The 26,854-nt window shown below is 43.4% G+C and overlaps 1 protein-coding gene across 1 annotated transcript; it reads right to left on the reverse strand.

Moving 5' to 3' along the window:
- Nucleotides 1-7,215: 7,215 nt before the first annotated feature.
- On the reverse strand, nucleotides 7,216-26,852 carry WDR4 (WD repeat domain 4). Its single transcript, XM_041487820.1, has 11 exons — nucleotides 26,804-26,852; nucleotides 25,501-25,618; nucleotides 24,620-24,766; nucleotides 22,012-22,168; nucleotides 21,352-21,464; nucleotides 19,279-19,339; nucleotides 18,140-18,238; nucleotides 13,198-13,262; nucleotides 12,322-12,505; nucleotides 11,359-11,428; nucleotides 7,216-8,362 (listed from the first exon to the last, which is right to left on the reverse strand). The coding sequence occupies exons 1-11, from the start codon at nucleotides 26,850-26,852 to the stop codon at nucleotides 8,181-8,183; spliced, it is 1,245 nt and encodes a 414-aa protein (XP_041343754.1). The 3' UTR covers nucleotides 7,216-8,180.
- Nucleotides 26,853-26,854: the final 2 nt, after the last annotated feature.

Consider the following 26,854-nt stretch of genomic DNA (forward strand, 5'->3'; position numbering starts at 1 on the left):
CAGCCTCTGCCACCCCAGGAGAGGCTTTTCCTTTACATGGGGTGTACTTTACACACCACACCTGATTTCTCTGGAAATCAGTGCCCAGTGCTGCCAGGGGAGCAGGGCAGAATGTCACCACAGGTCGCTCTCACTTTACCCCCTCACAGGTGAGTACGGGCTGGGTAATTTCGTGCCACCACAGGGGTGGTGCAGGCCTGTCTGCTACAAGAGGAGCAAGGCTGAAAATGAGCAGCTGGTGCTCACGAGGGCTAAATTCCCTTTGTTTGGAGGTTTGGAAGGCCTGACTGAGGCAGAGCAGAGGGGTGTGTGTGGTGTGCTGGGTGTGTGTGAGGTGCTGGGTGTGTGTGAGGTGCTGCAGGCGGACAGGAGCTCTCTCTGTCCGCCGGAGCCCACCCGGAGTGAGGAGGCCGTGGGCAGTGGCTGGGCAGGGTCTGGCAGCTGAGTGCTGCAAACTGGGTGTTCCCCCAGCTCTGGAGCAAAGCCTGAGGGCAGCTTGGCTTCCCTGGCATCTGCTTCTGCAAATGTCCCCCATGGCTTAGAGCTGGCCAGGGTGGGGTCAGCTCCCAGTGACACCACCTGTCCCGCTGCCTCCTGCCCAGGGACAGGAAAACATCACAGAATCACAGTTTGAGTTGGAAAGGATCTTAAAACTCATTTTTTAGATCCCTGTCATGGACAGGGACAGCTTCAGGCTGCTCAGAGCCCCATCCAACCTGGCTTTGAACACTTCCAGGGATGGGGCAGCCACAGCTTCTCTGGGCACCCTGTGCCAGGGCCTCACCACCTCACAGTGCCTCACAGGAAAGAATTTCTTCAGAAAACCCAATCTAACCCCTCCCTCTTTCCCTTTAAACCCATTATCTATTGCCCTATCACTATATTCCCTTTTAGAAAGTCCTGTAAAGATATGGCTACAGTGAGCTAGGGACACAGCCCCACCTCCCCCAGCGAGTGTCCTCAGGCACAGGCAGCCCCCAGGCTGCCAGCTCTCCTGTCTCCCTGGGTTTCTCCCTGCCAGGCTCCCTCCACAGAGCTGCTGCTTCCAAGGGAAGCTGATCAGCAAGGGCACTGGGGAGGGAGATCTCTCACTGCCAGCCTGCTCCCCAGGGCAGCACAAAGGACTGGATGTCCAAGTGGTGAAACACCTTCTCATCCCTGATATCTCGCAGTCAGGAATAAAGGCAGCCACTCTTGCAGAGCTCTTTGCTTACCAGGCAGTGCCATTTCCTGACCCCTTCTTCATCTCATGCCACTTTGATGTGATCTGTATTAAAAAAATAATCCCAATTGATTTGGGTTGGAAGGGACCTTAAAGATCATCTCTTCCCAGCCCCCTGCCATGGGCAGGGACACCTCCCATTACCCCAGGTTGCTCCAAGCCCTGTCCAGCCTGGCCTTGAACACTTCCAGGGTTGAGGCATCCACAACTTCTCTGGGCAACTTGTTCCAGTGCCTCAGCACCTTCACCGGGAGGAATTTCCTCCCTCTATCTACCCATGCCCACAGGGCACATGGGCCTGCCCATGCCTGCAGAAAAAAGAGAAGGCATCTCTCAGGGAGTGATGAGGGATGAGTGTGGGAAAGGGGAGGCAGCTGTAGCTCCTGGAGAGCCCTGTCAGGAGAGCAGCTTCTCTGCTCCTCACCACCGAACCATTTGGTGCAGCCATGCCAGTGACACCTGAAAGCAGGGAGAGCCTCCACTTGTCACTTGTGCCAGTGTGACACGAGGTGCCAGGAGCCAGGCTGAGGCACGGTGTCAGAACATGGATGGTCTGGAAACCCAGGGCACCGGGAATATTTCTCTGCCTGCTCTGGGGTGCCCTGACCCCCAGGGGAGCTCTGACTTTGACCCTCATTCATGGAGAAAGTTTCCTGGACTTCAAGATAGACTAGAATCCACAAAAGTGTGAAACAGATTATAGAGAGTAGTGTAGGTGGAGGAATCGGTAACAGGTACCCTGGCAAGGTGGGATGCAGTGAGGGGAGCTGAGCAGAGAGGACACATCAGAGCAGAGGGGAGAGCTGGGTGAAGGCTTCTCATGGTTACACATCCCTCAGCAAGCTCTGCAGCCTCCTCTCCACCCCTGCCAGTGAAGAGAGCAGCTCTTGCCGTGCCTTGCCTCCCCAAAAAGGGGTGCAGCACAAACCCCAGCCACAGACAGCATCCCTCAGCCTCTGTGGGACAATCCAGATGTCAGGGCAGGGTGGCACGGGGCAGGCAAGGACTGGGACAGGGCATTGCCTCTGTGATGCCAGAAAAGCCACATGTGAGGCCACAGGGCAAGAAGTGTCCTGGGAACCTCCTAAGAACCCCGGCAGCTGTGATTAATTCACACATGGATTTATTTCCCTCCTGCTACCTCCACAACACTGCTGGGTTTCCCAGCAAGCACAACAAAAAGCTGACAGGGTGAAAAGAACCTCTTGCTTTTTGATTTTATCAACTTGTTTCCAGTGCCTTCCTGAATATACCCACTGCTTATTTACGGGAAATGAAAATGCAGCAGCAGCTTTTCTGTGCCTGACACATCCAAACAGGGCTGCTACACCTGAGTGCTCTGAGTGTTCAGGGGTCTCTGCAGCTGCAAAAGTGAAACAGTAGGATTTCCCTCTTTTTATTTTTTTTTTTTTTTTTTTTTTTTTATTGTAGATTGGTGAAACAGGAGGATTTCCCTCTTTTTATTTTTATTTTTTTTTTTTATTGTAGATTGTACCTGTGCTGAAACAAAACAAGGAGTGACTGAAACTTCCTCCTGGCTGCACCATGGAGAGGAGAGAGGGACAGAGCTTGATTTGATATGACTAATTCTGACCAAAAATTTGAAATCTTAATTAGGTGGCTTTACACTGAGCAGAGGGATCACTGTTTTTTTTTTTGGTCGCTTTGGGGTTTTGCTGGTATTTTTTGGCTTTTTAATGAGGGCAGTGGCAACAGAGGGAAAAGGCTTAAAATTCAATTTTATGATGCAATGACCAAAAACAAGCACGTAAAAGCTGCTCTTCTCCCTAAAGAAACTCTCATCGATTCCAGGGAAGCTGAGAAGTACCAGTTGATTTATATTGCTCTTAGTAGAAGTTGCATGACACAGAACAGTTCTGCCTTGTTTACAAAACAGAATTTCCCAGTAAAGTATTCCAGAAATGCAGTACATGCAAATCTTAGAGACAGAGACTAAATACTACAATCATTATTTCCTTGAAGATAAGCTTTCACTTTCAAATTGCTGGTTTATTTGCTGAATATTGTTGGCTTTATAGGCAATGATGAGTTATTACTTCAGGTAAAATTAAATGCATGTAGATAATAATATGAATTCTTCCACAGGCCAGGAAACAGGGAAAAAATCAGAGTAATTTTGCTTTTAATTTGATATAGCTGGTGTGTCACATTCTGCCCTTCTTGAGCTTTGAAATATTAGAAAGCAAAGGAAGCACTGCTATGTGAAATATTGCAGTGATAAAGGGGAAGTGTCAATAGAGACATCCAAGACATCCAGCACTGCAAAAAACTAACCAGAATTTATATGGGATGCTGCCATCTTGACAAGATGCTGATGAGAAAATACAGTAACACAGCTCTTATTTAAAAGCACAAAACACTGGTGGGCTGCAGCACAGCTGTAAAGGCAGTGAATCAAGCTGCAAGCCTGAAAACCTGCACAGATGGAATGCCAAAAATGGATGCTTTAATTGTGTTTTCACGTTGAATATTGTGTTTCATAACTGCCTCCCTCCTGTAGTCACTTTCAGAAAGGATTAACAGCACAGCTACTTGTTTATACTGTGTTTTCTTTAACACAAGGCGTGGAAAACTCAGAAGTGCCAACCTGTGCTGCTCCCTGGACATTTCACAGGACTGAGGTTGTCTCTTTCTCCCACGGAGGGTGAGAAGTGAGGGCCACGTGCTGTATAATTCCTTACCCAAGTACAAATGAAGTGTAAGCCAAAGGGTGATATAAGAGAAAGATACAACACATGGCGAGGATCTCCCTATTTTGTGTTAGAAGGAAGTTTGGGTCCATGAATAGTTGGGTTTTTTTTGTTTGGTGGGGGGTTTCTTACACATATATATATATATACACATATACATATACACACACACACATATATATATAAATAAAAAATACCTATATCCATGTGTATCCATATGTTTTTATCCATATATCCATATAGATATGCATATTTATCTCTCTCTCTATATATATATGGATATTTATCCATATATATTTTATACATATTTATTTTTATATATGTGTGTATATATTTCTATCTGTACATAGATATACATATACACATATATATGTATTATATATATGTTTATTATGTATCTATATGTATGTATTATATATATGTATATATACACATATATTTTAATATATACACACATATAATTTTTATATATATACACACATGTATATAGTAAATAAATAAATATATACACATTCACTATATATATATATATATATATATATATACACTCACATGTGTATTTTATATATATATATAGAGTAGGTCTGGCAGTCCAAAATCAGAATTTCTATGCCAGATAAGACTATTAAATTCTAATTATCCCTATGGCAACATGCAGAAATACTACATCCTGCCTGCAGGTGTAAATGTGATGAATCTCAGACAGGTGAGTAACTGCACAAAGCTTTCCATGGGGAGCTGGAGCCTGGCTGTTGACAGAAGCAGGGGAGGCTCCATGGCTGAGTTCAATTTGCTTCTACCTGTATTTGCTTCATGCCGATTCTCTGGAATTACAGCCTCCACCCAGCTATAAAAGAGTTGTTTGAATTCAATGTTGAATTAAGCAACCAACAGCACCCAACTCCCATTTCCAATGCACTGACTCTAGTAAGTTTTCCAGAAGCTGTTCACGGTCAGGGCTGTAAGTGCTGGTCAGGAAACGAGGGGCAGCCGCTCCTCTGGTTGTTCAGGTCATGCCCATGGGCACATCTACCTGTGCAAACCCATCCATGATCTCTATTAATAGAAAAGGAGAGGGGGAAATAGAATATTGAAAGAAGTATTGTGTGCAGGAGTGGGGGATAACCTGTGCAAATACATTTAAAATCAACATTTAATTATCTTTCCAGCCTCTGCATCCACAGCTATTGACAAATAGTCACATTGTGCTTTCCCTCACCACATTCCCAAGTCATCCTGGTCTGCTTTCACCAGGACTGATGGCAGCAGGGACAAGCAGTAAGTTAAACCCCCAGGGTGTTTCCTCCTCAGATCAGAGCAATCCACACAAAATAGTTCAGCAGAGAAAGCTGAAGCAGATTTTGGAGTACACTGAAATTGGCAGCAACTTTTTATTAGCCTGGAGATAAAGCAACTGCATTGTATTGGGGTTTTTCTTTTTAAATAAAGGAACAGCTTTGTTTACAGTCATTTTTGTTTATAGAACAAGCTTGTTTTCAAAGTTTTCTTAAAAATGTAAGGACTGTTCCAAAGCATAGCTCTGGGCTGCATTTGATTAGGGTTCCTTCCTGCTATGACAGATAAAAGGTCACTCTGCTCAGCTCTGTGCTGTTGAGGGGGGTTTTGGTGAAATCCCAGCAACAGGAGTGGGAAGGTTGTATTTTGGTTTGAAATACTGAGGAAAAGAAACACCTTTCCCCCTGCCTGAATTTTTAAAAGCTCCTTGAATTGTCAGTGCTCTGGAGTTGCACAATCACCACAAAAAGCTCCAGTGCAGTGTGGGGTGAACTTATGTGGCCTACAAATATTCTTGGAATGGTTTGAGGGTTCCCAGTCCTGCTATAAAACTACACCCTCATTGACCCACTCCCTTTTGCCAGGCACACAGACAAGCCTTGGTTCAAGTTCAGAAAATAAACACAAGCAAGTGACTTCAGGTTTAACCACTAGAAATAAATAGTTCAAATACCAGGGAAAGGAGTGTTGTCTTCCTCTCTGCAGCAGTGGTATCCACTCCCTTTTAATGATTTGTGTGTGTTTTCCAGCTAGACAAGGAAGATTGGAAAACATCTAAAAGATGGATTTAGACCATCCAGCAAAGCTTCCTTTCTCTAATCACTTTGCACAGAAACCTTCAAAGCAATGCACAGGCACACGTGGTCTCACAACTGAAGCTCAGGAGCTGCTGTGTGCAGAAAAGGAAACATGAAATGGAATAGGAAAGGAGAACTTGCAGGAAGAAGAACAAAAAGGCTTGAGCCATCTGCCAGATATCACATCTCATGTCACTCCCACACACTGCAATCTGTCATGAGTTCAAGTGTTGGAAGAAAATTTGGGTTTCTTCCAGAAGAGCAGCAGGGTGAGGATCACAGGAGTGCCTGCAGCCAGTGGAGATCATTGTCAAGGTCTATCCTGGGCTGAGGAAAAATATCCCTCAGGAACAGGAATTACCATGGCAGCCTCTGATCCTTTAGAAGTTTAACAATATTGACATGCAGGATCTGCAGCCAGCCACTGAAGGCAGTTACCTGTGTCCTCCTCAGGTTTTCCTCCAGTGAGAAAATGGGTTGGAAGCGACCCAATACAGGCTCCTGCTGCAGATTCAAATTTGTTAAGAAATGCTGGAGTTTGCATGGTGTCTGCAAGCTTCATCATGGGATCCTTCTTTTTCACAGCTAGCAAAAGATCAAGTCAGAACCTTTTCCTCCTGTCCAGTCTGGTTCACAGGCAGTGTGAATACAAGCCTGTTTCTGGTGGTATTTTACAGAATCTGCACACCAGCAAACTCTACTCCTAAATAAAAGCTACACTCTGAGGCTGAGCTCCTTAAGTGCTTCCCCAACTGCTTTCCCTAGACCCTCTCCTCAATTAAATGAACACAAGAACCACCAAGTTTTAAAAGCCAAGCCACCACTGCTACCCAATATCAAAACACTTCGGATGGCAGCTTCTCACCCTTTCCTGAGAACCAAGAAAAATCCTCATCCCAGTGCTGCACCACTGCACTGGCTGTTCCAGGTACAGCTCAAAAGATTTTCACCCCACACCTTCCTTCAGAAGACTGAAATTACAGGGTTTTTCATCCCAGCATGGCATTTATGTGAATGACCAAGAAATGTGCCTCCCTGTTGCTGAGCTCTATTACTGACATTCAGCATCTTCCATGGGAGAAAGGGAGAAGCTGTCAGCAAACCAAGCAGCTGGGCCCCACATCTGCATTTGAATGCAAAAATTCTACATGTCCAGACACTCCAGAGAGAACCACTCACAGTGCACAGGTTAATTCTGAGTACTTTTAATGGACTGTACAGATTTCCACACCTGGTTTTGTGAAGGACATTATATTCCACATGAACATGATACCATCTGGCAGATGAACACATCTTCTGCCCCCCTGATGAAGCAAAAAGTGGCCCCATAAGGCTCTCACTGATAGCTTCTCAAGAAGACGTATCTCTTGGATAATTAAAATGGAAAAGTTCTTGATGAAAAAAGCAGGATGCACTCCAAATTTTGCTCCCAGGCCTCTGGAATGATTTTCACAGACACCAGCAGGATCATATTGCAATGGAAGGAGCTTCCAATAACACAATGTTGACTGACACATTTTACTTTGCAGCATACAAAATTAACTTTTGCACTTCTTCCTACAGAGATGATTCCACAAGTAGGAAGTAATGGATTAGAAGCTCTGCAAAATCCCAACCATATGAACCGAAGTTAAAGGATAAAAACAGAGAAGGCAAAGTCTCAGCTAAAACCTCTCATACCCAGCAAGATTTTTTTCTATACTCCTTTTCCCATACCCAGGTACACTGAGTTAGTTACATTAACTAACAGACTTTTTAAAAAAAGTTTAAAAAAATACCCCAAAACAACCCAAACCAAAAGTAATAAAAACAAAGTTGCATCCACTTTAATCAGTGTGTTTCCACCTGAAAAAGAAAGCCTGAACACAGTAGGCAAAAAGAACATCCTGTTTCAAGGAAAAGACCATCTCCAATATTCATAAAACATGCATCAGAGAGTCACAGGACTGAGCCACTACACTGTATTCTGCTAGAAAGTTTAGCTATGTTGTAAATGCATTATTTGCTGCAAACAGGATATTGTCATATCAGCCTGCCTGAAAACCTGAATACAATTATAAACCAGTCCTTTTGCATAATTCACTTTTCATATAAAAACAGTCCTCAGTTGGATCACTTCCTTTCCTCAAGGCAGAGGTCACAAACTCACAGCAGTCATAGTGATGGCTCTTCAGTCTTCATCTTTTTTTTTGCCTGTCCACTGGAACCATGCTGCAGACCCTGCTTTTTCTTCTTCTGCTGCTGTAACCTTTCCTCCTTCCTCTGCAGGTACTCATCCATGTTGTCAAAGGAGGCCTTGTACAGGTGGCTGTAGTAGCTCCCTGCACCAACAAAACCTGGAGTTGGGCAAAGCAAGAACACAGGTGTTAATTCCCTCAGCGGTCTCATCGATGACTTCCTGGACTGTAATTTTAGATAGTGGCATTCCAATTAATTTACTGTGGCCCTATCCACTTTATCACCCTTCCAATACCTCAAGGGGCTTCAGGAGAGCTGGAGAAGGATTTTCACAAAGGCGTGTAGGGACAGGACAAAGGGGGAATGGCCTTAAGCTGAAGGTGGGCAGATTTAGATTAAATATTGGGAAGAAATTCTTGAATGTGAGGGTGGTGAGGCCCTGGCACAGGGTGCCCAGAGCAGCTGTGGTTGCCCCTGGATCCAAAGAAGTGTCCAAGGCCAGGCTGGACAGGGCTGGCAGCAACCTGGGAAAGTGGAAGGTATCCCTGCCCATGGCAGGGGGATGGAATGAGATCATCTTTAATGTCCCTTCCAACCCAAACCACTCTGTGATTTAATATCAACACTTACACTGTGTAAGCCTGATTTGTGTTGGCAAGCACCTGTTCAGCATTCACCAGCCAGGCACAGCCTCCACTTTTAGGCTAAAAAATTCATACAGAGTCAAGCAGCTCACAGTGAAGCAAAGAGAGGCCACAGCCCTCCTCACACACTGGAAACTTCAGGGCTTCTGTTTTTCACCTGCTGAAGTTGTTCCCTGAGACCTGAGCACTACAAAGGGAGTTGCCACCTAACTGTGCTTAGCTGGATTTTCTCCTGGAGTATTAACTTCAAAGAAGGACAAAGGAGCAGACTTCAAACAGCCGTGTTCTATAGCACACGGATTCCCAAGCATTTGTTCAAATGTTACACCTTCTGTGAATTCAGGGTATTATTCCTCACAGCATCCCCAAGAGTGTAGGTTTAGATGAGTTTAGCAGGGAACTAACTGCTATCCAAAAATCCCTCATCAGATTGTTTCTGTAGAGAACACAGAATGAGACCAGCTGGCTTGGTCCATATTTCTAAAAAAATGTTGGAATGGCACTTGACAAAGCCAGTTATCTCCAGTTCTCATCTTTTCCCACTTATCAAAATCTTTAAAGGACAAATAAAGAGAAATCCAGTAGCTGCTAAGGTCTGGTCCTGAAGCTAAGTGTACTACTCCACAGAAACCCACATACAGCATCCCCCTGTTTCTTGGCAGACAAACAAAGCAAGTTTCCCTTTGTGGCACCCAGCAAAGCTCAAGCTTTCACTTTTGGGGTGTTGCACTCATACAGGCTTTACTGGCCTTTGGCCCTGGAAGAAATTGCATGTTGCCAGTTTGAATAGCCATGCTGCCCTCCACTTGATCAGTCTGCACTAAATCCTTTTCTGGGATCAGTTACAACATAATGCCGAACTGTTTATTGTGTACAAGGGGGAATGGCTTCAAACTGAGAATGGGTTTAGATTCAACATTAGGAAGAAATTCTCCCCTGTGAGGGTAGTGAGGCACTTTGAACAGGTTGCCCAGAGAAGCTGTGGATGCCACATCCCTTGAAATGTTGAAGGCCAGGCTGGATGAGGCTCTGAGCAGCCTGGACTAGTGGAAGGTGTCCCTGCCCACAGCAGGGAGCTGAATTGGGCTGTCTTTAAGGTTCCTTTCAACCCAAACCATCCTAGGATTCTGTGGTACTTCCTGATTGACCATTGCATCCTAAATCCTACAGAAACCTCAGACAGGTGAGAAAAGTTTATAAAAAGGACAATATGCAGGGATTGGGACTGAATACAAACAATGTAATGATCACTTGTTTCAGAAGACATAACTCCCTTTAAAGCACTAATTATGCACTGGAATAAGTGCTCATCAAGTGAGCCTCCCCTTACTAATTAACAATAATGAACCCTGTCATGTGAGCCGTGCTCCTTTCCCAGCTGCAGATGAGCTGGTGACTGAGTTTCCACATGCTAATTATGCCCAGAACCTCTCCCCCTGCCTGCTCTCTCTACTTCTCTGTGCTCATTTCCACTCAGACCTCATCCTCCTAATTATCTGCCTGGCTGTAACTATCAAGTCTGCAATATCTCCATGCAAACATCTCCCTTCCAAAGGAGCACCTGACTTACAAAGACTGCACAACCTTAATTACAATTTAATGACCAACTTAATGACAGCTACCTGCTAAACCATCCAGTACCAGATATTAAGGAGACTTTACACCAAACTGAACATTTCTGCAGCTCTTCCATCTTTATATATGGCCACCATGAACAGACCATAAGAGTGGTGTGAACTGTACCGTGTTTTTTAAGGAAGATTCCAGTCTCCCAACAACACGCAGGATAGAAATTTCTCTGAATTAAGTTTCAATACATAATTGAGATTTTAGCACATGCCACAGCCCTTCTCTACCCTGCAGCCACAACCACTGCTGAAGTTTCAGCTGGGTGTTTTTTATAATACAAAAAATCCTGGAAGCATAGGGTGCTTCTGAATGAGGAAACCAGGAATCATTATTTTTCTGACAGAGTAGGGCAGGAAGCAAAAACAAAATGAGTCAGCCAGACACTAAGCAATGTCATCCGCTGTCCTATCCAGGATCACACCTTCCAGTCACATCAGGCTCCACATCCTGCCCTGCCAAGGTGGACCCAACAGCCCATCTTTACAGCAGAGCTGTTCCATTCCTGACTGTCTCCACTGTACCTGTGATAAAGTCTCACACCAGGCAGGAGACAAGACAACAAACACCAGTCTTTGCTACCACAGCAGTAAGACAGCAGCTCTGCCAGAGGCTGTTTGGATGCATCCCTGTGATAACATGTCTATGGAAAAGTTATAAGGCTGCAATTCACCTCTAAATACCTCCATGATTCTGTGATAACAGAGCCCTCAACACACTTCATTATCTGCACTGACCTCCACACCAGACAGAGTGATGAAACTGAGAAAAGACTGAGTGACTTCAAGAGCCAGCTGAACTGACCTGAACTCCAATCTTGTTCTAAATCTTATGCTTCAGCTGTAAAAACTGCATTTCCTAAACCTTTAGGTCAAATTTCTCACCTTCAAACACTGTCCAGTTGTCTTGAATGTATTTTGACATCTTCTGTAATCCCTTGTCATCAGTTACAGCCTGGGAAAAGAAGGAAGGCTGCATGTTATTTTGGGATTAATAGACAATTTCATGTTCCACAGCATGCTGAAAATGCAGCAGCTCTCAGAAGTGTGAAGTGAAACAAAGCAAGTATAAAACCTCCATGATCTCTTCCAGGCTCCTTTTTCTAGGACTGTTGTTGAAACCTGGCCTGAGATCTCAAATTCTGCTAGGAAAGCTTTGCCATTTGAACAAAGAAATTGATTCCCACTTACTAATCTGTGAGGAAAAGAAATATCTCAGGGAACACATTAGGGTCAAAGAACACACTCAGAAGTTTCATTAAAACCTCTTTACAACCAGACCATAATTAGCTGGGGACTTACAAGGATAACAAATGAGTTTCCAGTTTTTTAATAGGCAATAGAACTTGATAGCACGTAACCCAAATCTGATTCCCTGTTCTCACTGAAAATAAAAGTAATTCCCTTACTGCTCCCAGGATGCCTTGTCCTGCAAAGGATCCCTCAGAGGCAGGCACAAGGAAGGCTGTGTGGGAAGAATTCCTAAGCAAATCCAAAGGGATTTTGTTGGTTTGTGGGTTTTTTTGTTTTTTTTTTTTTTAATCATCAAGTGTAGCCCCCAGAAAGCTGTAGCAATGGTTTAAAGTAGTTAGTGCTGACAAGCACTCTGATCCTGCTGTGCCAGATGGCAGCTTTAGCTAAGAACAGACACACTGGTGTTCACAAGAAGCTCTTGACACCTTTGCATCACACACAGGTGAGAAGAAGAATGAGATATGTATGGCTTTTACTCCATCTCAAGACAGAGAGAAAGGTGCCTTTTTAGTTTTTATGGAACACCAAACTCCACTTCTGTTGTGGCCTCAAGACATTACCAAACACTCAGGATTTTCAGCATTAAGAAAGTACCTTCCACTGTCCATCACATGCTCTGTATGAAAGAAGAGGAGCTTCCTTGTCTTCCTGCAAAATCCACAGGTCTCCCATTTCCTCAAATGCAATGTCCCAGCCTTTGTGTTTCAGAGAGATTTGCTGTTTGTAAAGCAGCTGCTGGGCAGTGGCATCGAGCTGAAAGATGTAGACTGTGGGAATACTTTTGAGAGGAAAAACTTAATTACCATTATTACCAAATCCACCTACAGCCATCACTTGTACAGCAAGCTACAGACACCCACTCTAATTCCAAACAGAGCCAAAGCCAAGTGGTTAGAATGAGCACTTCAAATGCTGTTTGCTTACATGATCTGAGTCAGAAGCTGTAAATACCCAAAGTGCTAAACAGCTTTTCAAGCGTTATGTGAAAGAAAAAGCAGACAGTGCTGCCTCCTCTTTAAAAGAAAGGGTAGTAAATGGAATTTCATAAGGATTACTAAGGACTTTTATGAGGAGTGTTGCACTGTGACACACTGGCCTACAGGGCTGCACTTGATGGTAAATATACAGCTGAGCACCAGCCAAAATAAAACATCCCCTAGCTCTTGTATACATCCCATCCTTGTGTCTCCTCCACAAGGGAAAGGCATCACAAACTCTGAATCATTTGTTTGAATCATGTTTGAATCACAAAAATTAACTGAGCCAGGTAACCCTTGCACTCCCCACTGCACTCAGAGCAAGTCCAGGACACGAAGGCTCCCTGAGAGGCCACAGGCATTCCTGGACATCTGGAGATCCACAGTACCAAGAACTCCAGGCTCAGGGAAAGCCAGGACAGCCAGCAGGGAAAGCTGTTCATGCCTTTGCAGTAGCTGTTATGATTTTAGGCATTATTCCATCAATTCTTACCTGTCACACAGAATGGCAACATAACTACCTTGACAGCAGTAGGTTATTCTTGACACAGTGTATTTCTATTAGGAGTAGAAAAAAAAAACCAACTTGTAAGTTAAGGCCATTTATGGGCAAAAAATTCACATTCCATTTCACTATGAGCCTTTAAAATTTAGCAGATATCTTAATTTACAGCAAGTTAAGCAACATAATTACCTTCTAACTGCAGTCAAGGTTATTTTTGTACCAGTGTTTGCTGTTTTATAAAGTTTTCCACACTTCTCCCTTCCACACTGTCCAGAGATCAAATGTAAGGATTTGAATGAACTACTCTTAGCAAACAAACCAACAGATGAAGGAAAATACACCACCTTCAAACATTCTCTCCTGCAATGCTAATGGCAAAAACATTGACATTAAGCCTGCTCAGGCAGAATATCACCCCAGCAGCTCAGACATTACAAACACAAGCTATTAGCTGCTGTTCTGTTTGTTAAAAAATGAAGATAGTGATGCATAGCTAATATCCCTAATATCCCTGCTGTGCTGCCTCTGTTCCAACCTGAATCTGGGTGAAGCCATCCTGCTCCACAGAAAATTGTTCTGAACAACAAGGAAGGCCTGCCTGAGGCCATTTTCCTCATTAAAAAAAATCTCCAACAAAACAAACACAAAACCAAAAAAACGCCACATCACTTTCTTAATTTAGAAAGTGTTTATCACAGTTTTATCTGGGAGAGAAGCAGCACCTTTGCTGCACAAACCATTCTACTTGAAATATAAAACAACTGATTTGAGGTTTTTGGAGTGGGAAGAACTTGGGAGGAGCAGGGAAACTGTAAAATGATGTCCTGGGGTGCTTTTTCAAAAGTATCTATTATATAATGTGAACAGCAAAACTGCAACAGCAAAAGGCTGGTTCTCAAGTGTATTTTTTTATAAGCAGTGACAACACCAACACTGCTGATGACTAAAACCTTCCAAGTAGAGAAGCAGAGAGTTATTTCCTTTAGGGCAGGCAAAATACATCTTTCTGACACTCTGCTGGCAGAATTCTGATGTATCCTCAAGTATTCATTTTTTAACTTCCACCTTCTTCCCTAACATGCCACAGGTGACTGGACAGAACCTCTGGTTCACTAAGGGTAAATTTGGGAGTTTCCACAGGATTTCACCCTTGCAGCTACCAGCTGATGTATAGGCATTGTCATGGTGCTTGTTTCACAGTTTTGCAATCCATGTAGGAAAGCAAAACAAGCTGTACGTACAGCTTCCAAAAATTCAAGTCTCTAAGTTTAACACCAGCAGCTAACAATTTTGTCAACAGCACATGATGCAACCACTAAGAGAAAAACCAACTGTGGGAAAGAAAATTAATTCATGGTATAACAGAGCTGAAAACATTTTTTTTTTCTCCAGCACATGAGAAAAATTGTGTGATACAGTTTCACAGGGGGAAGCAAGAACAGCATGCACACACTTCTCACCCATCTCAACCACCTGTTTAGACAGAAGAGGAGCACTTAATAAAAAACATAATCAAAAGGACTGGTATGGTTCAGAGCTCCTGGGAACAGACAGGATTGATCTCCTGATACTTTGCAGAAATGTGAAGTTATTAGTCCATATTCAGCACTGGGACCCAGGAGCCCTGCTTCACACAGACATAAAAACATAAAACATGGTTCCAAGTACCAGGCAGGAGGAGTGGGCTGAACCAGAAAGGTTCTCTGCAGCTAATGTGGCTAAATGCTGTTTCTGCAGGATGGAGCCACTTACACCACAGCTTTGGAGCAGAACTGACAGCTCCTATTTACTGTAAGCCATGAGTGGGTTCTTCAGACACTTAAGGGAACAAGCCAAAATAGCTATATATATGTATATGTATATAAAAGCTGAAACCTGTGCTATTTATTTCTAATAACAAAGCTCTGCCTCTCTGCCTGTTGCCTGACAAACATGCAGGGAAGTGCCCACCTACACAGCCAAGAGCTTTGTTAGAGAGACAAAGGGCTCTGTGAACTTGACTTAGGCAGCAGCTCTCTCCTAACCCCACTGGAGGAGGGAAGAGGAGGCTGTTTTGATTCAAAACAGGTTTTATTCACAGCTGGAAAGAGACAAGAAAATGCATCTTCTTTCCAAGTTCTTTCCATGTGTGGGTAAGTTAAAAAAATCAGCAAAATCAATGCAAGACCCAGAGCAGTATCGTGGTCAAGGACAGGGCTATGAAATCAGTTAAGGAAGGGCTACAAGAACATTCTGTGACAAACAGATGTTCACTTAATACTCTCTGAACTCAAGGCAGTATTTATATGACACTGTTATCAGCCTGCCAACACCTTAAAATTAACTTTTGATGTCATCTGTTAGAAGAGGTGACCCTATAAAAAATTAATGTACTGGTGCATTGGGGTAGAATTGTGCAATTCATGTTCTGGACTTTAAACAAGCTTCTGCTGTCAAGAGGATCAGATGAGGTGAAAGCTCTGAAGCAGGAAAATATTTATATAGCACTATGGAATTAAGAGAATTACTCCCATTCTAGTGGGAAAATGAACTGAGGATCTGTAAGCCATCAGCTGAAACCAATGCTACACTGCTCACAGCACTCCTACATTCCCCAAACAGACACATATTCATCATCTGCCAAGCAAAATAAGCCCACATTTTTGTGCTCACATGACCCACCATTACTGATGATTCCATCCTCAATGAGCTGCAAGCTGTGTTTAAAGACTGTGTCCTTAAATTCAGACCATGAATGTCATTCTAGGTTGTGGAGATGATCTGTGACATACCTGGATGCACAGCATGACTAAACACTGTCACCAGATGTCACCTCTGGCATTTCTGGCACTATGATGCCAGCAGAACACAATTCCTTTCACTGCAGAACACCTGTGAGAGTGAGCAGTGTCCAGGATTTCACAGAGACAAGCCACAGGCCACCATGTGGCTTCCAAGAGCACCACCACACGTGGCAGTGGATGGAAAAACTGCAAAGCACTGCAGGAATAATGTTTATTAGTTAATTACTGTGTTCTATTTATTAACCCACAGTTTATGGGCTTTCCCTTTCTGTCTTTGCTTACTCACACTGGCGTAAAGAAGCTAAATGGAGACTCCTCAAGCAAAGGGCACCTCCAATTTCTCCTGAGGCTGTATCAGCATGAAGAATATCTCATGGAAGGGATTTTATGAGGAGACAAGCAAGTATTACTAAATTACGTTTAAAAACATTCTAAGAGAGTTGGAGGGGTTTTCTTAGATCAGTTCCTACCTGCAGCAACAAGTTTTTTGACATTTGTTTATCCAATGCTACATTCAAGGTTTATTATACAGTTCAATATTATTTTTTGATTAACTTGTTTGGAATCAGTGGAATGAGGGTTCAGTGTCAGATCTAGCACTGCTAATTTACTCACAAGCCATCTTAATAATGCTAGGCCAGTCTAAAGAACAAATAGTATTTTTAATATTAATCACAGAATTCCCCACTTCAATTAGTTGCTTACTTGTCCTCAGTGATCCTACAAATCCAGAAAGCAAACTGTTTTAAAATAAACTCATTATTCCCTCTAATCCAAATGCTCAAATCCTACTGCACCCAGAGTATCAGTGGATACCAGTTAGATGGGCTTGTCACCCAATCTTGTACATTTTCCACTTGTCAAAAACCCCAAGAACAGTTTTTTCAAAGATTTCAAGCACTGCTATTGAGCTGAAATGAGGCAAAGACCTTGTGAATGTGTGTGAAAGGTGTGTGGCTCAGGTGTGTTTTCAAGAAGACTCCCAAGTCCAAGGAGCAGGTTAGATTGTCCATATGGATACACCTGAATTCCTGCTAACAGGAACCCAAGAGCCCAACCCTTGGCCAAACCCAAGATATCCAGTATGTAAATGGGACAGCTGTTTGAAAGTGGCTTCCCAGCTGCTGGGAGGTGAAGCACAACACACTTCCACCACCAAAACCACAACACAAAGGAGGGAAGGCAGAATTTTCAATTCAGTTTCTGCCTGGATATGGATTCCACAGTGGATTTGCCTCAAGAGCCCTGCATGGCTTCCCAGTCACCTGACAACTGGGAGGCAGCTGTGGTCTGCAGGGAAAGAAGTGTTTTTAGAGATTCACATGAAAAATCACACACAGCAGGATGGGTGGTGAGATGAACTCAAATAACCCAGCAGATGAGTAGGTGGTTAATTCCATGCATGCAGCAGAGACAAGGAAAATGCTATTTCACTGCTAATTGGTCTTATGGCACATTAAATGACAAGAAAAAAACAAAACTACATTTCAAGCACTACCAGAACAACTGCTCACATCAGGTGAGCATCTCAAATCACAGCAGCACCCCAAACTTCTATGAGACTGCTGGTGTACAGGCTGGAAGCTCAGGAGAGCTCCTGGGGTGCTCAGTTTTTGTGTAGGACTCACACATTTAAATTCTGGACACTGTCCAGCTGCAAGAGAACCTAAAATAAAAAGCCCAGCATTTTGACTCCACAGGGCACTACTGCAGGTCACTGGTTAAAAATATTACAAAGCTCCTTTTTGCTCAGGAAAATTGCAACTTTAACACTTGAAATTCTAAGCATTTCAAAAAAAATGGGTAAATGTTTAGACCTCCCCAGTATCACAGGATGTTTTCTGCCTAGGAGACTACAAAACCTGTGGTTTTGGGAAAAAAAAAATTCAAGTGAAGGCTTTGTCCACTGTGCAGAACTTAAATTTGGGAAGAATTAAAAGCAGCTTCTTTTGATCACTGTTTGGCACAGTTTAGAAATTCACACAAAACACAGGAATGGATTTCAGGGACCGTCTTCCCAAAATCCCAGACTACTGCAACAGTTTTTGTAAGTTCTAAACCCAGTGACAGAAGGGAAAATGCAACCAACACCTTTGGCAGTGCCAAGGATCAGGAGCATGGAAAAGCACTGGCACTCATGGACATACCTGGTCTGGTTTGGTTGCCTGAGGCCCACAGATGGTACTCAGCTGACAGCAGTGCACTTCTTCTCCACTTTTATACTCCCAAAGTCTCAGAGTGGAGTCCTGGACAGATGGAAGTGGACACAAGTCTGTTACTACCAGAACTCAGGCAAAGAGAGGCCACTCCTGGCCTTCAGCTAAACCCTGTTTCCCTGAAGAGCTCCCCACAGAAGCTGCTAAATAGTCACTTACTTAAGACCTCAAATTGCAGATAAAGCATTTTAATTAACATAATTTCCCCCTGCATTCTAAATTATTCAATCATGCTAATTTTAATTCTCCTTTTGAAGTGGAAATTGGGTAGCTGGAGGAGGGCATTTCAAGCCTGTCTCAAACAGCACAGCCATGCATGTGCTCAGCATTTTAATGACAATTCTTCCAGGCTGCCCTTCTCTGCCCCATGCTCTTGTTATCAACCAAATTCTCATTTGATTTAGCAACCTCCTGAAGAGAGACTAAACACCCCTCTGGAACAACAAAGCCAAGGGCATTTGCTAAGAGTGAAATACAGCCATGTGCAGCACTAGCACTAGAGCTGCTTCAATAATTAAGAGGGACAAGAGCCTTAGGGAAGCAAGAACAGCAGCTGAAACCAAATGCTAGGAGTTACTGTGATCTTCACATCTTCACAGGAAACATTATTTGTTTTCTGTGCAGTTTTGGTAGTCCAGGGAACAAAGAATATTGTTTCCCTTCTTTTAGGCCAACTCCATCTCTGTACAGATGTGGCATGGCAGCAGGATGCCATCAGTTCAGGAAAAGGCCTGGGGAGGGAAGGGAGGAACATTCATTTCTACAGTTCTCATTCAAGAAGACAAGGTCTGTGCTCCAGAGCAAGAGTTAATGGCAATTCCACCATCCCAAAGATGCATTTTACTATAAGCACAATAAAAGGTTCTAATGTGATCCAGCAACAGAATGGCTGAACACTGAAGAGAGCCAAGAAAAAGGGGGCAGGAAGAGGAGGGAGGCCATGCTGCAAACCATGAGAGATTATTCCAAGCATCCCAATGAATTTGGCCAAAACACAAGTATAAATAATAATTGAGAAACATAAAACATATAAAAAACGAACACTTTTTGGAAGAAATTGCAATACATACCCCAGAAGCTGACAACAGCAGGTCAGGACAGCTGGGTATTACAAGTATTTTGCTTACAAACCTAAAGGAAAAGCAGTCAAAAGTTGAACTCTCTTGCTTGACATCCTGTTTTTTTTAACAAAGACAGTAAGAGAAAACAGCAGTTTTAAAGAGAACCTTGAAACAAATTGTAAGACTCTCCACATCAAGATAATGAAGAGGAAGAAGAAAATGTCATCAGTAAATATGTACTACACAAACTACTGACTTTCTATTTAATAAAGAACTCCATTTCCCCCTTTGTACTCAGTGAATTCTACTGACTCCCCCCCAGCTGAGAACATTGTAATTTAGATAAAAAAATGCCAATGGAGACAGATTTACTCAGGTAGCACATTCCCCTTTCTCAGATCATGATGCACATTAAAAACATGAATCAACAGATCATTTGAAACACAGCAGTGATGGCTCAGCCTCCAGAGTGCCACATCTCTCCAGACACATTTGGGAGATGATTTAAAAGCAATCTTTAGAGAATTTTAATGTGGCAGTTTACCAGTGCCTACTCTCAGCCAGAAGTTCTGTTTTTCAAAAGTTGGTGATCCTGTTTTGTCTTTGGTGAGCAGTGATGACCTGAACTTTTTGGGATCATTATTATCTCAGAGCTCACCAACCTCAAATACAGTGAGCTGAGCAGAACATGACCTGAATGGGACAGTCTTGCCTTTGAAAACAGGCATAGCTTTAAAGCCATAGAGTGAAAAAATAAAAGGAAGAGATTTGGTCACTGTAATACAAACTTCCAGGACAAAGCAGGCACAACAGATCCAGCAATAATCACCCTGAGTCCCACTGACAGAAGAAAATCCAGGACTGTGAAATGAGACATTATTGTATTTATGTAACACTTTTTTATTAATTTCTAAATTAAATATTGAATTTTTAAATACATTTCAATTAATTTACACTGCTTTTCACTCTGCAACCACTAATGAACACCTTGGACACTTCCAGGGGTGAGGCATTCACAACCTCCCTGGGCAACGTGTGCCAGTGCCTCACCACCCTCAGAGTAAAGAATTTTTTCCTAATATCTAATTTAAACCTAATCTCTGTCAGTTCAAAGCCATTCCCCCTTGTCCTGTCACTCCAAGCTCTTATAGACTCTCTTCACCTTCCTTAAATGTATTTCATACTGCAGTCTCCAGCTGCAGTCTGGTGTCCAGGCAGGCATGTTCTATCCACCCTGGTGACACAGCCAGGTTCTTTTCTATTACCACAGAACCTAACAAGTCTGAGTTCTGCATTGAGATGATATTAATTTAATTAGCATATGTTCAAACCTTGAAAGACCGTTCCTAAGACTTCCCTTCCTAAGACTCAGATAGGCTCCATCCTGAACTAACCATTTCTGGAGCCTCTTGTGACCAGCATGTGGAGGGAGATGATTCTGCTCCTCTGCTCTGCTGAGGCCCCAGAGGAGGCTGTGTCCAGCTCTGGAGTCCTGGCTACAAGGAGGACATGGAGCAGGGCCAGAGGAGGCCACAAAAACAAGCAGAGGGCAGGAGCACCTCTGCTGTGAGGAAAGGCTGAGAGAAGTGGGGGTTGTTCAGCCTGGAGAAGAGAAGGCTCTGGGCAGACCTCACTGCAGCCTTCCAGTTCCTAAAGGGGCTTTATAAAAGAGATGGGGACAGACATTTTTAGAAGGACCTGTTGCAATAGGAGGAGAGATAACAGGTTTAAACTTATTGTAGACTCAGACTAGATATAAGGAAGAAATTTTTTACAATGAGGCTGGTGAAACACAGATTGTCCAGAGAAGTGGTAGAGCCCAATCCCTGGAAACACTCAAGGCCAGCTGGGACAGGGCTCTGAGCAACCTGAATCTTGCTGAATATGTCCCTGCTCATGGCAGGGGGTTGGACTGGATGGCTTTTAAAGGTCTCTTTCCACCCAGGCCATCCCATGATTCTACCACAGACCAAGCTGCTGTTTAATGTGATTTGAGGAGAAGACTTCACCCACTGAGAGTGGATGAAGGTGGCTGTGCAGGGAATGGCTGCACACAGGGGCTCTGGCACACAAGGCACTCACTCTCTGTGTCCCATGCAGTAGGACACAATACTGTAGGGAGCCTTTGTCAAGCTGACTCTGATCTTCTCATCTCTGTCTGCAGTTAGGATATACTGGTCATCAGCACTCAGGGCCTGTTGGCAAAGGGAGAGCTTTAGTGTCCAGCAGTTCAAGGCTTGAAATTCTCCTTAGCTAAGAAAAAAAATTATCTCCTCACCCCAAAAGGCAGATACAAACATGAAGTCACTTTTTTCCACCAACAATGGAAGCATAAATCTTTGTGACAGTAACATTCTCACTCACTAAGACAAGCAATACTGACTTCCAGGTCCAGTGAAAGCCACTGAGTCTCAACAGCTGGAAGTACAGCTGGAAGACTCCATCCTAAAAAGAAACTTAGCACATCAAAGAGCTCAGCTGACATGGCAGAGTGGATGAACTCCCATAGATACTCTGTCACCAAGACTTCTGTGACTGTAACATGAAGACTTTTTCAACACTCATAAGCTTTTTTCCTTACCGAACTCTGCCAACACAAATTCAGTAGGATGAAATCTGGACCAAATTTCATTTATATAATTAAAAAAAAAAATAAAAAGCAAACCACAAATCTGGGACAAGAGCAACAATGAGAGACCCAAGCACAAGCAGGAATGCAGGTTTGTAAATACACACACTTACCACATCCAACAGCAAAGAGACATGACCCAGCTCAAGTTTTCCATCTGCTTTCGGTTCTGTTATTGAGTAAGAATAGACATCACCAGACTTATCTGCAACAAAAATCTTATCCTCTGCAGCTGTGATAACCAGGGATGTGCATCTCCTGTTCACAAACCTGAAAGACAAATGGCACAGCTTGAAGAGCTCTGGATGGCAGCTTCAGCAAGTCTGAAGTTAAACAGACCAAGAGGCTGGGCAAAAAGTTCTCAGATGCAACATTACTGAAATGGCAGCGACGAGAGTAACACTAAGGGGCTGAAATGGCACTTTTGAGTCTAGTAAATGAGTGACTTATGTCCTAGCAAACACCTGGGGTGGGGAGAGGAACAGGAGACCATTAAAAGCTGCATGACTGCATTTTGCTTTGCTATTTTCTCAACTGAGCACCTCACCCAGGCAGCAAGCCAGGATTCTAATGAAGGCTGGTAGACTTCCTAGCACTCTACATCATAAAAACATGAGTTAAACACGTAGAAAAGACAAGGTAGGATTTGTTCTATTACGAGTCCTTTGCAGCAACACTTTTAAAAACTGTGTAGGAACTACTCCAGTTACCACTCTGTACTGCAAATCTCCTTGATGGAGAGCCTTGGAACTCTTTTTCTCCTCATATCCCAAGTCACAGAGCCACAGGCTCCATGTTCCTTGTCCAGACAAAGCTCTGAACTTGAACTCTGAGTTTCCCTCATCATCTGCCACCATCTCATAGTTCCAGCTGCCAGTGTGGCAGGCACCAGCTTTCTCACATCTACCCAGATAAACATAAGGACCACAGATGCCAGAAAACACATCCTGTGTGTTAGCACAGGACTGTGGGCACCAATGATCATAGAAATGGATATTTATATTCACCTACTCTGAAACTGAGTGGCCATATGGAGGTAAGAGGACAATACACCATGCCTCAGGTAAGAAGAGAGAAATTCCCAGACTTTTTAGTGGCTGTTTGAAGGAACACCACAACAACAGGATCACAGGCATCACAGTTCCAAAAAATGTTACTTTGCCAACCGGAAAGTCTTGCTCTAAGTTCACTGTACCACCTGTGATCTCAAGCACAAAGATTCAAAAGTTCCCCTCTGTCTGACACAAGCTGACTACAAAGGCCAGCACTGGCCTCCAGGTGTGAGACCTTTATACAGCTTGCCACAAAACACCAACACAAGTCACATAGCTCAAACTTTGGCATTGTTATCCATGCAGAAAGCCTTCTGCCTGTATTCCCAGTTTCCCAATATGAGGTAATGACATTCCAAAGAATTCCAACTGTGGTCCTAGTTAAACTTTCAGCAGAAACTAAAACACCAAACCATTATCCAGTGGCATGTTACAGGCAAGACACACAAGGCAGGGCAGCAGGGAAGGCAGGACAGAGAATGAACAGAATTGGGCATTTCTGGTTTTATCACAGAACATCCTGAGTTGAAGGGACACATAAGGATCATTGAGTCCAACTCCTGACCCTGCAAAGGACACCCCAACAATGCCACCACATGCCTGAGTGTTGTCCAAACCCTTCTTGAGCTGTGTAAGCCTTGGTGCTGTGACCACTTCCCTGAGGAGCTGTTCCAGTGCTCAACCACTCTGGGTGAAAAACCCTTTCCTAATATCCAAGCTAAATGTCCCCTGGCACAGCTTCATGCCATGACCACTTCCTCACGACAACACTGTTTAACCCCAAGGGTCCATCCTGTATTCTACACACAGAGGCAAGCTACAGAGACCTGAATGAAATGTGAGCCAGGGTCTCACATTTGTCAGAGACCAACAGAAGCAGAGATGTCACAGGCTCAGGTACTTTCTCAGGAAGCCCTTCACAATCCTGGTTTTTCTACAGAGAATTGTCACAAACAGCAGCAGAAAACTTGGAACTGGAGGACCTCTGGTGGACAGCTACAGGCTGTTTCCTCAAGAGGAATGTACTGAAGAAAAGCAGCTGCAGCATCTCTAAAGATGTGCTTTTTGAAAAGATGACAGCTTTTTCAGAGGCTCACAAACTCCCCAAAACTCCTCAAAATCAGAAGGAACAGAGAATGCACTCACTGAACTGCTGGGCATCAGTCTTACAGGTCCAGCCCCAGTGTACCAAGAGTGGGTGGAGTTTAATTCTTAAAGATAAAAAACACTGGGTTTGGGGTAAGGAAATATATTATCCTTCCCTGGACAGTGGAATTAAACATCTGTACTCCCATTCTCGGTGAGGGGAAGACCACACATCAATTCTTGACAAATACTCTGAATTTCCAAAAACATTAAATTTGTTTGAGGGAATGTAAAAAAAAAAAAAAAAAAAAAAAAAAATTGGTAAATTTAGAGACCAGGAGAAAATGGACCAGGATTTAAACATCTGTACTCCCATTCTCGGTGAGGGGAAGACCACACATCAATTCTTGACAAATACTCTGAATTCCCAAAAACATTAAATTTGTTTGAGCGAGGGAATGTAAAAAAAAAAAAAAAAAGGAAGGTAAGTAACAACAAATATCAACATCCCAAATACTCCCATTTTAGAACTCTATATCCATCAGCCATAACTCCATAGCAGCATGCACCTCCAGTTCCTTACCTGACACTAACACATTCCCAGGAAGGCCTCGTGCGGAACAGAATCAGGCGTTTGTTGTCATCTGTCAAGGCAAAATAACCTCCTGATGGGGAGAAGGCAAAAGCCAGGATGTCATCACTTCCTTTATCTGTCCCTTTTCCATCCTGCCTAATAGAGAGAAGGGCACCAACAGTTCACAACCTGATAGATACTAAATTCCCTGAGGAGGTTGTTCCCAAACCACCAGGAGCGTGAGGAACAAAGTAAACCTTTAAATGCTTTTATTTCTCCTTAAAACGTTGAACCAACATGGACATTCATGCAAAGAAACAAACCAAGACAAAGGAAAGTGGCAGGTCTAAGCCTGTATCAAAGCCTGATTAGAAAACAGAAGTTTGTGCCAGCACATCTTGATATAAATTATGAGGAAAACAGTCAAATGTTTCTTGTTTGGCTACAAGTAAAACAATGTCCAGTGGCTAAATCTAAGCTATGAAAAATATTTTTTTTTGTGTGTGTGTGTGTGTGTTTTGAACTCTTATGAGTTACAGAACAGACCTGGAGGAGAGCTTATGTACATGCTTTGTGAGTTTTTTTGGTCCTAGATGTCTAACAAAAAATGCAAGACTTTTCCACAAATGTCTTGACTGACAAGACACAGAATTATTGATTTTGATTTTGCCACTGCTTGTTTTTTTTAGAAAAAAAGAGAAAAAAGGTACACAGTGGAATGAAACTCTGGATGAAACAGAAACAAAAAAATAGATCCATATATATCCACCAGGGTTAGCAAAACCAACCCTTCACCTGCTCAAGGAGTTATTCTGTGGCTTCCTTCTAGTGCCTTCACAGCCACACAAGCTCAGAGATGCACCCTCCAGGAAAAGAGCAGATTTTCTCACCCTTTCTCTCCTAAGGGCTGCTTCTCTGCACTGCTGCAATCGTACACGAAGAGACTCTCATCACTGCAAGGGAAAAACAAACCTAAAATTACTGGCACTACAACAACCAGGAGCTTAACTATGGAGAGTGGCAACTCTTTTCTAAGATTCTCTTATTTTAGTTATTGGGCACAACTGCCCCCCATCTTGAGAACCACCTCTACCCAAGTGGGCCCCCAGAGTGCTACAGATGTAGCAGAAGCTTAAAATTTTGGACTGTGTACATGTGTCAAAAAGGAAATCCTGACCTGCTGGTGAAGTAACCCTGTATTTTGCATAAACTTTATTTCTTTCAGACTCAGCACATCTGTCAGTCACAGAATCACAGGATGGGTCAGGCTGGAAGGGACCACCGTGGGTCCAACCTCCCTGCTCCAGCAGGGTCACCCCAGAGCACAGGGCACAGGATTGTGTCCAGATGGTTCTGGAATATCTCTAGAGAGGGAGACTCCACAGCCTCTCTGGACAATCTGATCCAGTGCTCGGTCACTTAACAATAAAGTTCTTCCTCATACTCAGGTGGAGCTTCCTGGGCATCAGTTTCTGCCCCTTGCCTCTTGTCCCATTGCTGGGCACCATGGAGCAGAGCCTGGCCCACCCCCTGACACCTCCCTTCAGATACTACACAGAACCTCAGAACCACCTGGGTAGGAAAGGACCTCTGGAGATCACCCAGTGACCTCTGGAGATCACCCAGTCCAGGCCCCTGCCCAGGCAAGGTCACCTGGAACAGTGACACAGGAACGTGCCCAGATGGCTCTGGAATGTCACCAGAAAGGGAGACTCCACACCTTCCCTGGCCAGTTGTTCCAGAGCTCTGCCACCTCCATAGGAAGAAATTCTTCCTTCTGCTGAGGTGGAACTTCTTGTGTTTTACTTTATGGCCACTGCTCCTCATCCTGTCACTGGGCAACAGGAGCTGGAAAGAGTCTGGCACCATCCTTTAGGCACCTACCTTGAAGATATTTATGTGCACCTTCCTTAAGGACATAAAATAGACCATATTACACATGCATATATGTGTATGTATAAATATATATATAAAATAATACTGTATACATTCTAGACATTTATACTTTTATGTATAATGTATGTTTTAGGTATAATAATGTGGTTTATGTATAATAATGTAAGTTTTATGTATAATAATGTGGTTTTATGTATAATAATGTATGCTTTCTATAAGTTATTACACATATATACTATGTTATATATATATAACAAATATGTATATATATGTGTGTGTCTATATATATACACATACACACGCAGCGCCAGCGCCGGGCGGGCCCCGGGGCTGCGCCCGCCGCCATCG

Source organism: Pyrgilauda ruficollis, unplaced genomic scaffold (genome assembly GCF_017590135.1).
Source record: "Pyrgilauda ruficollis isolate IOZ18807 unplaced genomic scaffold, ASM1759013v1 scaffold85, whole genome shotgun sequence".
Taxonomy (NCBI): domain Eukaryota; kingdom Metazoa; phylum Chordata; class Aves; order Passeriformes; family Passeridae; genus Pyrgilauda; species Pyrgilauda ruficollis.